Source organism: Heteronotia binoei, unplaced genomic scaffold, assembly GCF_032191835.1.
Source record: "Heteronotia binoei isolate CCM8104 ecotype False Entrance Well unplaced genomic scaffold, APGP_CSIRO_Hbin_v1 ptg000322l, whole genome shotgun sequence".
Taxonomy (NCBI): domain Eukaryota; kingdom Metazoa; phylum Chordata; class Lepidosauria; order Squamata; family Gekkonidae; genus Heteronotia; species Heteronotia binoei.
This window is the reverse complement of record NW_026800016.1, coordinates 48,817-64,472: the sequence shown is the minus strand read 5'-3', so window position 1 is coordinate 64,472 and position 15,656 is coordinate 48,817. Positions and strand designations below refer to the sequence as shown.

Here is a 15,656-nt window from a genome sequence, read left to right as displayed (position 1 = left end):
CCCCTGGCCCAGCAGGCATCCGCAAGGGCCTTGCAGCAAGGGGGAGGGGCTGCTCTCCCCCCCCATTCTTCCTTCTCGTGGTCTGCTGTGGCCGTTGCGCCCGGGTGCAGCAGGAGGGGCGAGTGCTTCCCGGGTGGGCGTCTGGTCTGGTCTGGAGAGGAGAGGAGGTGGGCAAGCGAGTGTCCTCAGCTGGCCTGGCTTGCGTCTCCTTCGCCGGTGGGCTCCTCAGGGGTGGCGGGCAGGTAGATGCGGCTGGGCTTGGCTGCGGGGGCGTCCGGCCTGGAGCGAGGTGAGGGACACAGAAAGGAGAGACCTTCCGGCTCTGCCCCCCTCCCCGGCTGCTTGGGCACCACCCCGCTCTCACCCACCCACCCACCTACCTCTGGCGGTGCTTGCGGGCATAGAGGAGGAAGGCCACGGCGGTGACCACAAAGAGCCCCCCAAACACGATAGCCAGCAGCTCCCCTGTGGGAAGGAAAGAAGGCAGGCAGGGCTGGCTGGCTTAAGCCCTGTGGAGGAGGCCCCGGGCAGTCAGAAGGGGGGGGCGGGGGAGACATCTTGCAAAGGATCCCTCTGCTGCCCCCGCTGCAGCCCGCAGGCATCTTCTCCAAAGCCCTCTAACAGAGCTGAGGTGGAGAGGCAGAAAGAGGCAAGCTGGGCGAGGATGCTGGCAGCAGCCTCCCCAGGCGGCGCACTGGGCAAAGAGCATCGCAGTTGCTGGCTGGTCTGGGGCCCCTAGCCAGTGCCTACTTGGCCTAATTGCTAATCCAGCCTGCGGGGAACGCCTGCCCCAGGGAGGAGAGCGGGAGGGCCGGCCCTGGGCTGAGGCTGGCAAGAGGGCGGCGCCCGCTGGGCCCAGGGAAGCCGCATGGGGGAGGGGGAGGAATGTCCTTCAAGCTCGGGCTGCGCGCGCTACTGCCGGCGGTTTGGAGCAAGCCAGACCTCTTCGGTCTCCCACCGGCGCAGCACCTGAGCCGCAGGAAGGAGCCAGGGAGGTCCCGCCCTGCCTTCAGCTGGCCTGTCTGTCTCCCCTGCCTTCAGCTGGCCTGTCTGTCTCGCAGAACCCAAGACTGAAAATGCTGAAGCGCCGCCCAGTGGGGCTCCCTCGCCTCGGTCAAGCCTCCCGCTGCTGCCTGCTGGTCGCCCTGGCCGGAAAGGAGGGAGGCGGAGGGCTGAGAAGAGGCCCTTACCTGTGAGGAGGGAGGCGCTTTCCTGCTTGCCGCCATCTGCAAGCGAAGCAAAGTGCAGTGGAGTCAGAAGGGCCTTTTCCAACCGCCCTCCGGCCCCGGATGCCCCAGCTCCCTCCCAGCTGCTGCAGCGAGGCCACCCGACCCTCGTCCTGCCCAGACTGGTTGTGCGCTAAGAGAGCCTGCGGGTGCTGGAGGAGGGAGGCCCTGCGCTTGGCCCGGCAGCAGCTCCGTGCCCTCAAGCATCCCAGGCTGAGGCAGAGAGGGGAGACGCAGACAAACTGGCTTTGCTCACCTTAATGCCACTTTCCCCTTTCTGCTCTCAGGGAGACTCACTCCCTTGAGGGAGGAAGGCCGGACCACTCTAGCTGATATCATTGACCACACCACTACCCTGACCCCGCCCCCCCACACCCCTCCCCCATGTGAAGGATGCCTTTGAAAGACCTGAGTGATTAGCAGGGGGGGAGTTAATGCCAGTGGGAGAACATCAGAGGGTGGTTTTTGCGAAGGCCTCGGAACAGCTCTTGCTTTCGACCTGCCTATGGGGGGGCACCCATACTCTCTTCATGGGATACCAGGTCTTTGCTGCCACATGGGACGTGTCCTATTGGTGTTACCTGACAAGGTCCCAATCCAGATTATGCACACGTTGCAAGCGCAGACCCAGAGCCAAAATGCTGCTCCCTGCTGTATTCTTTCCCTCTCTAGCAGACCTCGGACTTCCATCAGCAGACAGTCCTTTTGTCTTTCTGGTGCCCAGCTGCAATTCTGCTTTGGCACTTTCTGCTTTAACCTTCATCAGGAGCCATTTCAAGTCGTCTTCACTGTTCTCCGCCAGTCATGTGGTGTCATCTGCAGATTCTGCCAGTTTCCACGCCATCGTTCTCTAAATGTAATCCATCTTGCCTGCACACAGACTGAAGGGGCGGGGAGATAAGAGGCATCCTCTTCTGACACCTTGGCCGCCTGGAAAGCATCCTCTTTCTCCAGATTGTGTCCTAACAGCAGCCTCTTGTCCAGAGTACAGGTTGGGCATCAAAACAATCAGCTATTGTGGCACACCCATGTCTTTTAAAGCCAACCGTAGCTTTTCCTGACCCACACAGTGAAAAACTTTGCTGTGATCTATGAAACACAAGCTGCTTTTCTGCTGATATTCTCTCATGTGCTAGTAGCCTATGTAAATTTGCAATCTGATCTCTAGTGCCTCTTCTTTTTCAGAGTCTACCTTGAATATTTGGTGTTCCTTGCTCTGTATGTGGGGACAGTCTTTGTGTGAGATTTTTTTTTTGAGCATTACTTTACTCATGTGAGAAATTATTGCAATGGTTCGATAGTTGCTGCAATCTCTGGGGACTCTTCTTTTCAGAATTGTAATGCAGCGTGAGCATTTCAAGTCTGTGGACCATTATTTCATTTTCCATATTTGTTGACACAATTTTGTTAAGATGGAATTTTGTTAAGAAATGGACTCCATTTCTGTGTCTTGGAATAGCTCTGTGGATTTGGTGATTTGTTTCTCCCAATTGCTTGGATTTCAGCTTTCACTTCACTTTCTAAAACTGCTGGTTCTTTGAAGGAATCTGTCACCTTTTCATCTAGTTTGTATAATTGCTTGGTGTATTGTTCCCATCTTTTCTTCATTTCAGTTAATGTATTTCCATGCTGATCTTTCGAATTTCCCTTTCATTTCTTGGCTCCTGTGGAATGCTGCATGTAGACTTCTGATTCTATCGCTGCCAACTTTTGCTTCTTATCTCCGTTGAGTTATTTCAAGAGTTTGGTCAGTCATCCATTAAGGCTTTCCATTTGTCTATACCACAAAGGGGGCACTGCTGGGGAGATGGCAAGGGGCTGTGGGGGGGCAGAGCCCTGTTCAGGCATCTAGGGAATACCCCCCTGCAGGGTTTCTGAAGCAACTGCAAAGAGGAAGCCAACTTCCAGATGACCTGAATCGGAGGGCCGGGGTTCTCATGCCACGCGGACTCGTCTTTCTGGCTGAGGATGCCTGGAGCCGCGCTCTTTCAGCAAATTCTGCAAGCCATTGAAAAGCTGCAGGAAGATGCTTCCAGCTGCACCAGCTCCATTCTGCCTGGATCCAGCTTCGGTTTGGTCTCTCTCAGCTACTGGATCTTGCCGGCTGGGAACTTTTCCAGGGGCACTGGAGGGGGGCAATGGTGCCCAGCACGTTCCCTCTCAGCTGCAGAGTCTTGTGAGCAAAAATTCTACTTTGGGAGCTCGTGGCACTAAAGGCGTCAGCTAGTGCATCAATGCGCGTGCTCTGGGGCCAGCCTTCCTGAGCTGAGACAAAAATGTGCGAGCCGGAGGCTAGAAACCTGTGAGCTGGCTCACACTAACTCAGCTGAGAGGGAATGCTGGTGGAGAAAGACGCTCACCACATCTGTGAAATAACATTAGCAAGGACTTTCAAAACACAACATGATGAGTTTCTTTAACATGCGCTATGCAATTTCTGGCTGCAACTACTTTGTTCCCTGTTTTTCTGTGCCCTTTGCTGCTGAGGGGGTGTGGCGACCCCCGGTGGTGGAGGGAGGCAGGGCCCCGGTCAGGCTAGGTGAGAAGCTCTGCAGCTTTCGCTAAAGTCTTCCGTGCTGTTTGGACATGTGAAGCGTGACCAACAAACAGGTTCAAATTGTTCTCAAGCAGCCAGACTGATCAACCCAAAGTGAGAATGAGTCCCAGTTCCCACCTAGTGGCACGTGTCTGAACCTCCTGGAAAGCTGTCCTGTCACCGTTGCCTCCAATCTCTCGCCAAATGCCGCCGCTTCTCTTTCAAGAAGCTGGTTAAAGCAGCACCAACCCCAAGCAAAGCCACTGAGCGAGCTGCCTCCTTGGCCGCGGCCCGCAGGAAAGGGGGACATGTCTGAGTGGCTAATCTCAAGCCGCGTTCCCCAGCTCCTTGGGGTCAAGCAGCCCGTGAGCTGAATGTCCCGTGTGTGGAACAGCAAACAGTCACCAATGGCGAGCAGCCAACCCCAAAGGGAACTCTCCACTTCCGGGGACTTCTGGCCTCCTTTGCTGAAGTCTGCCCTTCCTTCCAGCTGCTCTCCAGAGGGGCACAAACAGAAGTCCGAGGGAAGTGGTTTCCACAAGTCCCTGGAAGTGGGCGGGGGGGGGGGGGAGCTTGGCCGCTCTCGGGAGTCTCGGAGGAGCGGGAGGCGAGGACTTGGAGAGACCGCCCGCCCTGCACATGGCAACCCCGCTGTGCTGTATTGGCAGCCGCCCGCCCGGCAGAACCCATGGTGGAAACACGAGCGCAGCGTGTCTCTGGCGGTGAGCTCCACTCAGGGTCCTTGGGCAAGAGGGAAGCCACCGGCTGTCTGGGCCAAGCACCACCTCTTCCTTCCCAGGGCCAAGCCGCAGGGGTCCTCTCCTTGGAGCCAGGGCGGGAATCCGCAAGGCGGGCGAGGAGGAGGGGGAGGCAGCAGCCGCCGGGCCTGGCTCGGCGCCCTCCTGCTCCCGCTGCCCCGGGGCCAGCCAGCCCGCGCCCGCCCCGCCCCGAGAAGGAGCCGCCCTGGGCGAGCCCACCGCCCCCCTGGGGAGCCACGGACTCTGCGTGGGGGGAGGGAGAGAGAGCTCCCTCCCTCCCTGCCCCGGGCACACTGGCGGACGTACTGGGCCATCGAGCCAACTCCCTCCCCTCCAAGCGGAGCTGCTGCTGCTGGCCTTGGCTGGCACGGGACCGGACCGGAGAAAGGAGAGGCGGCACCAAGTGCTCCATTCTCCCTTGACCCGCTTTGTTATCTTAAAAAACGAGGCTCCTGGGTGCAGAGCTGCAAAGGAGTCACACACTGCCTTTCAACACATTTCTACATATCTGCTGAGGCCGCCAACAGTCCCTCCCCCACCCAAAAGGCCGCGTGGCCTGTAGGTGAGTCACTGCTGGGGGGTTTTAAGCATGTGTAATACCGTGTAGGAATAATACAATACTTTGAATAACCTTTTTAAAAAAACCTCCTTGCATTTGCAGAGATTACATCAAAGCTTTTGCCTATGGCTGGTTTGAAAAGCAGTGGGTGTGCCACAACAGCTGACTGTTCTGATGCACAACTGGTGCCAGAGACTTGTTAGGACAAAACATGGAGAAACAGAATGGTTTCCACTTGGCAAAGGTGTCAGACAAGGATGCATTTTATCTCCCCATCCATCTCTTCGGTCTGTATGCAGAACTGGATTAGATTTCGATGAAGGTCGAGTCAGAACCAGCCCTAGACTCTGGTGCCCCCCTGGCTGCACTGATAATGTCACCGAGTCAGATGGGGGTGCCCAATTTGGTGCCCCCAGAAGACCAGCACCCCAGGCAATCAATCGCCTAGTATGCCTAGTGGGAGGTCTGGCCCTGGGTGGAGTGAAAATTGGCAGAAAGAACATTAATTTGAGACATGCAGATGACACCACATGACTGGCAGAAAATAGTAAAGAAGACGTGAAATGGCTCCTGATGAAGATTAAACCAGAAAGTGCCAAAGCAGAATTACAGCTGAACACTAAAAAGACAAAATACTGACTGCTAAGAAATCACACAACTTTATGGTGGATGATGAAGAAACTGACATTGCTCAAGGATTTCTATTCCATGGATCCATCAACAATCCAAAGGGGGGCTGACACCAAGAAACCAGAAGGCAATTGGGCGGGGGGAGCAGTAAAAGATCCACAAGTGTAAGGATATGCTGCTGGTGACCAAAATCAAGATAACTCATAGGATACTATTCCCCATTACTGTGTTTGTGTGTGAAAGTTGGAAAGTTGACTCATTTAAATGTGGAGTCGGAGGAGAGTTTTTTCCGATATCACAGACCATCAAAAAGACAAATCAGTGTGCTCTGGGGCAAATCAAGGCTGAGCTGTCCCTAGAAACTAAAATAACTAAAATGAGGCTATTTCACTTTTGTTGCATTACAAGAAGACCAGAGTCACTGGGAAAAGAACACCGTCCTGGTAAGAACAGTTGAAAGCAGCAAGAAGTAAAGGAAGACGCAACATGAAATGGGTTGCTTCAATCAAGGAAGCCAGCAGGGCCCAAGGTTTGAAATTATGACCCATAGAGATTTGGGACCATTTAGCTATATGGCTCCCTTCAGTTTGCAAGCCCTGAGCAAAGCTGCTAACCAGTGGATGTTTCAGAGGAGATAGAATCATAGAGTTGGAAGGGGCCTCTAGGGTCATGCAGCACTAGCCTCTGTACAATGCAGGAAATTCACAAATACACCCCCCCCCCCCCCCAGTGATCCCTGCTCCAAGCCCAGAAGATGGCAAACACACACACACACAACAAACAAAAAAACCTCTCCAGGATTCCTGGCCAAACCGACCTGGAGAAAAATTGCTGCCTGACCCCAGAGTGGCCATCAGCATTTCCCAGGAGGTGTAAAAAAGGGCAATGAGAACTAAGCGGTGATGCAGCCCTTCCTGTCCTTTTTCTCATGATTTGCCTAATTCACAGGATCCTCACTGCTGTCAGGAGGCCATCTAGCCTCTGCTAAAAAAGGAAGGAGCGCCCACCACCTCCCAAGGAGGAAGCCTGTTCCACTGAGGACCTGTCAGGAGGTTCTTCCTAATGCTGAGCCGGAAACTTTTTTGATTTAATTTCATTGATTCTGGTCCTTCCTTCTGGGGCCATCCCCAGCTCCTTTGCAGGGCCGGATCTACATTTTTTTGAGGGGGGGGGACAAAAATGGTACCCCCCACTCAAAAAATGAAGGGACCCATGGGCGATCTGACACCGCCCCCCCCATTTAAACACCCCACCGGGTGTTTAAATGGGGAGGGGAAGCTCGGCAGGGCTGGCCCCATGGCGCAACTCTAGAGAAGGGAATATGAACTTTAAACCCCTTCTCTTGCACAGCGCAGTAGAGGTGGCCCAACCCCTCCATTCTATCCTATGAGCCTATAAGAAATAATGGGCCAATAGGACAAAATGAAGGTGGGGATCCTCTCCTTGCTTTTGCGCCCTAGGGGTGCAAAGGCAAGGCGAAAGCCCCCACTGCCAGGGTGCCTCTTGGGAGACTTTTTGCACCCCCTTTCAGAGAGGCACCAAAAACAGAGGATCTGACTCCCTTTTCCATTTAAACACTCACCAGATGGGGGGGGATGGGAAGGAGAAGCCACTGGGCTCCTTTTGCCAGCTCTCTGCCTTACGGAGAAGCGACAAAACCAGAAGATCTGACTCCCCTCCCCATTTACACACTCAGATGAGAGTAAAGCGTGATCTGGACACTATACTTTTGTCAATACAGCCCAAAATCGCATTGGCCTTTTTAACTACCGCATCACACTGATGCTCATGTTCAGCACATGGTTCATTAAGATGCCTAAATTCTTTCCTGCCTAAATGTGGAACTTTACATTTATCCCCGTTAAAATTCATTTTATTGGATTTAGCCCAGTTTTCCAGCCTGTCAAGATCATCCTGAATCCTGTTTCCATCTTCTACCGTATTTGCAACCCCTCCCAATTTAGTATCATCTTCAAATTGAATAAGCATTCCCTCTATTCCTTTTCCATGAATCTATCTAATCCCCTTTTAGAGCTGTGTTCTCTGCCTGCAGATTCCACATTTTAATAATCCTTTGTGTAACAAAGTAGTCTTCCCTTTTGTCCATCCTGAACCTAATAGTTTCATTGGATGCCCTCAAGTCCTAGCATTTTTGGAGAGAGATAAAAATTTCTCTTTGCCACCTCTCTCCACCCCATGCATAATTGGATAGACCTCTATCATGTCCCCCCTTAGTTGTCTTTTTTCCAAACAGGAAAGTCCCAGGGTGTGTTTACACAACACTAAATAATGGGCATGTTTAGCCTGGAGAGGAGACAGCTGAGAGGTGATAGGATCACCATCTTCAAGTACTTGAAGGGCTGTCCTATAGAGGATGGTGTGGAATTGTTTTCTGTGGCCCCGGAAGGTAGGACCAGAACCAATGGGTTGAAATTAAATCAAAAGAATTTCCGGCTCAACATTAGGAAGAACTTCCTGACGTTTAGAGCGGTTCCTCAGTGGAACAGGCTTCCTCGGGAGGTGGTGGGCTCTCCTTCCTTGGAGGTTTTTAAACACAGGCTAGATGGCCATCTGACAGTGATGAAGATCCTGGGAATTTGGGGTAGGTATTTTTGGGTTTTCTGCATTGTTCAGGGGGTTGGACTAGATGACCCTGGAGATCCCTTCCAACTGTATGATTCTATGAATGTGTTTTACACCTGGATTTTTGCTATTCTTGCAGAGTAAAAACTCCAGTTGCAAAATGCATGTGTAGTGTAAACTCGCCCCCAGACTCTCCAGCCTTTCCTCCTAGGGAAGGGGCTCCAACCCCCTCGTCATCTTGGCTGCCCCCTCTGGACTTTTTTGGCAGAGGGTTTCCAGGGCCTTAGGCTGAGGTCCTTCTCATTCCCCACCACAGATCCTTCAAAGAGAAGATGCCAGAGACAGAACCCGGGACCTTCTGCATGCCAAGCTGGCTCCACCACCAAGCCACGGCCCCTCCCCTTAAAGAAGGAGGGGCACAAAGCAGGCGAGAGGGAAGGGTCCTTGCTTGAAGGTCAAGGAAGCTGCCCTCCCTCTGGCCAGCCACACACAGGAGCTGGGGTGGAGCACCATTAGCAGCCCATGTGGCATGTGACATGCCCTCAGGTGGCACACCAACAGGAGCATCAGCTCCTTGCCCTGTACCCAGATCCTCCCAAGAATCGGGAGCTGCACACCTGTCTTGAGACCAGGACCCCACGAGGTAAGCCCCGCCTGGTGGGAGGGATGTTCTTACCTGGTGGCTCAGCAGCTGGCGGTGCTGCTGCTGCTGTAGGGGGCATCAGGAAACTGGCCAGCACTCTCCGGTCATGCAGGCTTTGGGGCAGGCGGAAGTTGCCCTGGATCAGCTCCTCCTCATCCCCAAGAAGACTTTCCTCCAGCACTGAGATCTAAAGGAGAAAGGGGCAGCGGCAGACAGGTCACCCGGAGAGAAGCCAGGCGGTAGCAGGGGAGGGGAGGGGAGAAACTCCTTCCCACAGATTCAAAGCCACAACTATTTCAGGAGAAGAGCCAAATCCTTGTAGCCTGTGTGGAGACAGCTGCCAGGCCAGACAAAGGCAATGTCCAGGGTACAGACCCCCCCCCCCACCACCACTATGCCGTCCCCAACCCGGACAGACAGACCTGCCCTTGGGACAGCAGAACCGTCTGGTTAAAGATGGTCCAGTTCACTGTCTGATAGCAAGGCGGTGTGGTCAGGGAACCGTTGTAGCGGAAGTAGAAGTGGAGGTTGTCTGGAAGCAGCTTGGCTATATCAAACCCCGCTATTGAGGCTTCCTCTCCTGGGAAGGGGGAAAACAGCAACAAAACACTCTCCTCCCTGACCGCGGAAGAAGACGTGCCCAAGTAGGACTCCTCGAGTGCAAGCAAGGAAGGGAGGCAGGGAGATTGAGGGAGCTGCCAAGTCCCCGGGGGACGTTGTCACACCAGTGATGTCGGGGAAGGTCCCTATGTGGACCGGCGGGTTGGGCACTTCCAGGGCAGGAGAGCCCCTGTCTGGCCCGGGGACTTGGCAGCCCTGTTGAAGCATGATGGAATTCAGCTGCTCCCAAAAGGCAATTTGGAAATATACTTCACAGGAACCAGCAGAAAGTTCAGTCAAGGGCGAAATGCTATGCTAGACCTGGGCTGGCATGACTGCCTCTTTTGGCCTTCCTAAATTGGAGCTGAAACTCTCTGTCTCTCTGAGGGGCACCCAGGACTGGCATCAGGAGGAGGACCTGTTTCATCCTCACCCTGCAGAGAGAGGCCTGTGGGCTCACAGGCGGCCAGCAAAATGTGACTCATCCTGAGAAAAGAGGTGCTGGGAGGAGCGAACGCAGCAGGACTATGGGGCAGAGGTGCACAGAAGAATGGGCAGTGTGTTCCCTCTGAGGAGGGGAGCCTGTGTGAGCACAGAAGGAGCTGCGGGGATGGCCTCTTGTTGCCTGCCTGGGAAAGTGCTGGAGAGAGCAGAGTGGAAATTCTCTCTGGGTCCCTTTGGCATTGCTAGCTTCGGTGTGTGTGGGGGGCGGGGGGGCAGTCAGGGAGGCACAAGAAAGCATTGTCCCGGGGGTGGGGGGTATGCAGCCTGGGGTCATAGCATCACAGAATCATGGAGTTGGAAGGGGCCATCCAGTTCAGTCTCCTGCTGCCCAATGCCAGATCAGTCTAGAGAGCATCCATCCCTGGAGAAGTGTTTGCCCAGCCACTGTTCGAAGACGCCTCGTGAGGACGGGGAGCGCAGCACCCACCTACCCACCCCCCACCCCTGCCTTTACACTGCAGCTGGTTCTACTGGCTCCTTTGCCAGCAAGGAAGTCTTTTCTCTTTTTCACCTTCCTCATGGACCTCATCCAAAGATTCAAGGATGTGCTGATAAGCTTCATTCTCCTCTGATCCAGCCTGGAAAAGCAATTGAAAGGGTTTGTGAGAACTCTGTTTGTGACACTGTGTGTGTGTGTGTGTGTGTGTGTGTGTGTGTGTGTGTGTGTGAGAGAGAGAGAGAGAGAGAGAGAGAGAGAGAGAGAGAGAGAGAGAGAGAGAGAGAGAGAGCGCTGTAGGTTGGACCTGCAGTCCAGGGGCAAATCGGTGCTTTAAAGCAGGAGCCAGGGTCCCTGCACAGGGTGGCCACGCCCTCCCCTTCCTCCCTGCCCTCTCATGCCCCCAGCATCACCTGCAGAAATGCAGCCAGCACAGCCAAGCCCCCTGGCTCCCTTGCCGCCTCCTTGATGCCGCCAAAGCGGGAGTTGTAATGGACAACGTGAATCTGGAACCACAAGGCAGAGCAGCTCTGAGCAAACTTCTCACTCCACCCCCACCACCCCCAAAGAGTTCAGTCAGGGGCCTCTGGGAGGAGGCTGTTCTCCAGACGTTTTGGACCCAGAGATTCTTATCTTTTGTGCTCCAGACATGGACCTCCGGCTCACATCCTGGCAGCGTTGCCTCAGAATCAGCATAGCTTCCAAAGATGCCTCCAAGCAGCCCTGAGGAGTCGGGCAGATTTAGGGGGAAGGCAGTTGAGGGAGGGGATGGTGGTGGAGCCCTGCCAGGTATTCCTGGATGACACCTGTGCCCTTGATCCAGTTCAGCCTGCTTTTGGGCATGGCTTTGGGAAAGCCTGATCCTCACTGCCAGATGACCCCCCCCCCCCATTTGCAACACGATGAGGCCTCTTGGTTCTGGTGGATCTTGCTGGACCTGTTGGCACGCAGCCTCTGATGCTGGGCATCCCTCCACTCTGGCTGCTGCTCAGAACATCCAACTGGTATGAGGGGTGGGTCGCTTCCATCTGGTCAGAGCCAAAAAGCTGCCATCAGAGAGGCCACCTCCGCCGTGCGGGCTTCACTGTGAAACGCTACAAGGACAGGGACTGTCTGCCACCCATGTTCTTGGTGGGAAATGCCCTCCACCCTAGAATATTCCAGTCACTAGGGTGGCACTCTTTATACAGAACCCATCAGCAGACTCATTAGAAGGAAGGAAGGGGCAGGGGTAGGGCCTTGGGTGCTTGCAGGATCTGCTGATGGCTCTGGCTGAAGGAGAATGATGGGTCACCATGCTGCATAGAGGGACATCAGGGGCGGCAGGCAAATCACTCCAATGTCTTATTTCTTCCTCTGCAGCAAGAAGATGAGGACAACCGGGAGGTGGGTGGCTCCCAGAACAGCAGCTATAAGCTCCCAGGACACAGAGAAGCAGCAGCTCTGTTCTCTTTGGATGGGCATGAGCCACAAAGGACCAAGCTTTACCTCCACATGGCCAGTTTGGCAAGCGACAGTGGGGTGAAGTCCCAGCCATGGGGACTAAGAAAAGGCTGACATTAAAGCTACTGAAGGTTCAGGAAATACTAGCCTGCCCTATTTAAACATTGTCTAGGATAAGAACCAATCACCAGAAGAGGGGACATGTTTTGCTCCCTTTTCTTTGTACCCTCTGGGTTGTGTGTGTGAGAGGTATTTGTGAAGTTCCTGCCTTGTGCAGGGGGTTGGACTAGATAACCCTGGAGGTCCCTTCCAACTCTGTGACTCTGATTCTATACCCTGCCTGAGCCTGGATGCTTGAACAGACAATGGGTATTTAACTTATATTTTGAATGTTCTAAGCCTAAACTGTAAATGACATATATTTATTTGTGCTGTCTGAAGTACGGGAATGAGGAGAAGGGACAGTGGAAGTTTACCCTCCCACTGGGTAGGGTGATTAACCCATGGAATTCACTGCCACAGGAGGTGGTGGCAGCTACAAGCATAGACAGCTTCAAGAGGGGATTGAATCAACATCTGGAGAGCTTCCGGAAGATGGCGGAGTGAAGCGGAGCTCCTTACTCGAGCTCGAGAAGGAACTCTGTTTGGGGGGTGACAGAGGGGGTTTCCCGGACGGGAGACACCCCTATCGGAGCTGTCAGGGGACGCTCCGGAGTCGGAGGGCTTCTGGTTGTCGGGGGGGAGCGGAGGTTCCCCACCAGACGCCGGTTCCTCCTGGCCGTTACCCCTCAACGCTTCGGCGCTAAACTGTGCCACCGGAGTGAAGGAGAGTGGAGGGGGAGCGAGGCTTCTAACAGCTGTACCCAAAAGACTGCTCGAGAGTGGGTCCCTCCTCCCAGGTAGCTATAAAGAGCTTGAGCTTGAGGAGAGGTCTTCGGGCCGGGGATCCGAGAGACGCGGAAGTGAGGCTGTGAAGAAAAGCGGTGGAGAGAGGGGGTGAGTGGCGGCGCGAGCCTCGGGAGCCGGCTGAGGACAAAAAACGGAAACCAAAGCGGTGGAGCTGAGCAGAAGCCTGATCGGGTGAGCGGAGTCGGTGGAAGGGGTTTAAAAGTTAAGAAGTAGGAGCGTGGAGGGAAGAAGAGGTTTTGGACCGTTGTTGGCCCGGGGGAGGCATTTTGGAAGGAGTGTTAATGGCGGACGGGATCTAGCTGTCTCTTAGGAAGGCAAGGGGCAGAGAAACTTGCTTCCCCGGGCTGAAGAAATTCCCCCCCCCTATCTACAGTCTTGGTGTTGGTGCTGGCAAGATCTAGTGGTGGTCGGTGGTCGTTGGATTATATTTTTTCTTTTTCTGCTTATCTTTATTTTTTATTTTTTTTCTACTTGTATTGGGTGTTCGGGTGGAAGAATTGAAAGGGTAAAGAGGCGGTTCTTAGCGGCATTTGACGCGGCCGCACTTTACCGAAGAGCCGGGTGTTGTGTCTGTGTCTGGGTTGATAATCAGCAGGAGCAGAGAGAAGCTTTGGTGGAGGTTTTGTTTTGCTTGGTGTTGGCTTTTTTCCCGGATTTTCTTATCTTCTATGGTCTCTTCTAGAACAGTTAGTTCACCTGTACTCTGGGCTTGGCATTGAACATAACAGGAGCTGAATACAAACAAACTCAGTATAACAGAAACTGATCATAATTGAACTAATAGGGATTACTTTTTAATTGGATCCAGACTCATAGAATAATAGGACTTGAGAGACAGAGACACAGAAGCCAGAAGAGAAGAAGCAAGGGAAGAAGGAAGAAAGGAGAGGAAGCAGCAGACAAGGAGCAGATAAGACTTTAAATAAACTTTTTAAAGAGCCTGTCTGTATAATGGCATATTGGTGCAAGTGCTTGTGAAACTGTATTTGACTATTGTCAAACTATAATAAGCTGGTGGATTAATTGATTATTGGAAAATCTCATTTTTTATTGAATGTTTAGAGCCTTTTAAGCATTAATTGATATGTAATTAATTGAGAAATTTGATATACACTTTATGAACTGAAATACTGATTTTTGAAGGGTGAATTAACGGGTGGAGTTGATTTATCTTAAATTGAAGGGATTGGTTTTATGAATATTGAATTGTTATAGGCTATTCCAAGCAGAAATTGGTAGGTTGGGGTGAAGAGTAAACTGAGAAGGAAGCAAGCCATTAGATTTGGCTTAGCAAGGTTGTAAATGACAGAAACAAAGATTAAAAAATATCAGCAAGGAACCCCATCGCCGGGGGGAAGTAAAATGACTCCAGGCGCTGCCACCCAAGATGCACTAGAGAAATTGCAGAAGAGCGTCACAGCTGGATTTAAGAAAAGCCATGAAGCAATGGACGAACTAAGAACAGATCTGATGGGCGAGATAAAGAAGACAAATGATCAGCTGGTAGAATTTCAAAAACAAGTACTGGCCAATACGCAACAAGTACATGAATTAACCGCTAAAGTAGACAGAGTGGAAGAATGGAACAAACAGACAAGAGACATAGCTAGAAGGAACCAAACAGAGTTGGTGGAGATGGAAGACCGTCTGATGAAATTGGAAATGGAGAAAGCAGCAACAATTCTGCGGTTTCAAAATATACCTGAAGAGAGGGATGAAGACCTACCCAGTAAAATAATGGATATTTTAACAGTGGATGAGGAAGAATTACTAGAAGAAGGTCCAAGAGACATCTTATGGGCCAAAAGAGTCTCATCAAGCTACATAAGGAAGTTTAAACTCCCCAGGGAGGTCCAAGTTAAACTTTTGCGATCAGAAACAACAGAAAGAGTTCTGAGAAAAACTAGAGAGTGTGAAATTAATTGGAAGGGAAACAAAATAAAAATTTTGAAAGAGATACCCTGGAGTGTAAGACAGAGGAGGTTTAAATTCAAGAAATTGTCCACATGGCTAATCAAGCATGAAATTCAGTTTAGATGGTTATTTCCACAAGGCCTCTTTTTTACATTTCAAGCGAAGAGGTACAACATCACTACTGAGGCAAAGATGGAAGAATTTTGGACCCAATATGTGGAACGGAGTGGATCGGAGTCAGGGGGCGAACAACCAGATGAGGTTCAGGAATCTCCGGCGGGAGAATCCCCTAAGGAGAAACGTGACAAGATAAAGACAAGACTCCAGAGTAAGAAGGAATTCAAGATACCTGATAGTAAGGAACCGGCAAAATGAATCCTAAAGCAGAAACTAGAATACTCTCTTTGAACGTCAACGGATTAAATGAACCCGGAAAGAGGAAAAGAGTTTTTCAACAATTGCGGAAATCTGGCGCACAAATTATTTGTTTACAGGAAACTCATATTCGGAAAGATAATGTAAAGTACTTAGAAAATAAGAAATTGGGAGTCTTATACGCTTCATGTGACCCGCAGAAGAAGAAGAAGGGAGTAGCAATTTTTATTCCTAAACAGATTAATTCGAGATGCCTATATTCGGATGAGCAAGGAAGAATTCTTATCGTTGAAGTGGAACTAAATGGCCAGAAAACAATTTTGGGCAATATATATGCCCCCAATGAAAATCAGGAAAAATTCTATCAAGATTTGTATCTTAAGCTTAGAGAGATGAATTCGGATAGATACTGCATTATAGGAGACTATAACGCGATATTTGATGTGAAACTGGATAAAAAATATGAGGATGTTCAGAAGAAAAAAACGAAGACTCGAAATTTACTACCAAACTCCTTTTTGAAAATGGCTGAGGAACTGA

At 51.9% G+C, this 15,656-nt stretch overlaps 1 protein-coding gene across 1 annotated transcript in view; it reads right to left on the bottom strand.

Moving 5' to 3' along the window:
- Positions 1–185: 185 nt before the first annotated feature.
- The window catches only part of CA9 (carbonic anhydrase 9), a 34,535-nt gene continuing 19,064 nt past the window's right edge, over positions 186–15,656 (bottom strand). Inside the window, exons 5-11 of the mRNA XM_060263511.1 lie at positions 10,889–10,981; positions 10,551–10,617; positions 9,358–9,515; positions 8,969–9,122; positions 1,191–1,226; positions 381–465; positions 186–279 (exon numbers count right to left, since the gene is read on the bottom strand). Of these exons, the coding sequence (XP_060119494.1) occupies positions 186–279; positions 381–465; positions 1,191–1,226; positions 8,969–9,122; positions 9,358–9,515; positions 10,551–10,617; positions 10,889–10,981 (687 nt within the window). The remainder of the gene's footprint in view (positions 280–380; positions 466–1,190; positions 1,227–8,968; positions 9,123–9,357; positions 9,516–10,550; positions 10,618–10,888; positions 10,982–15,656) is intronic.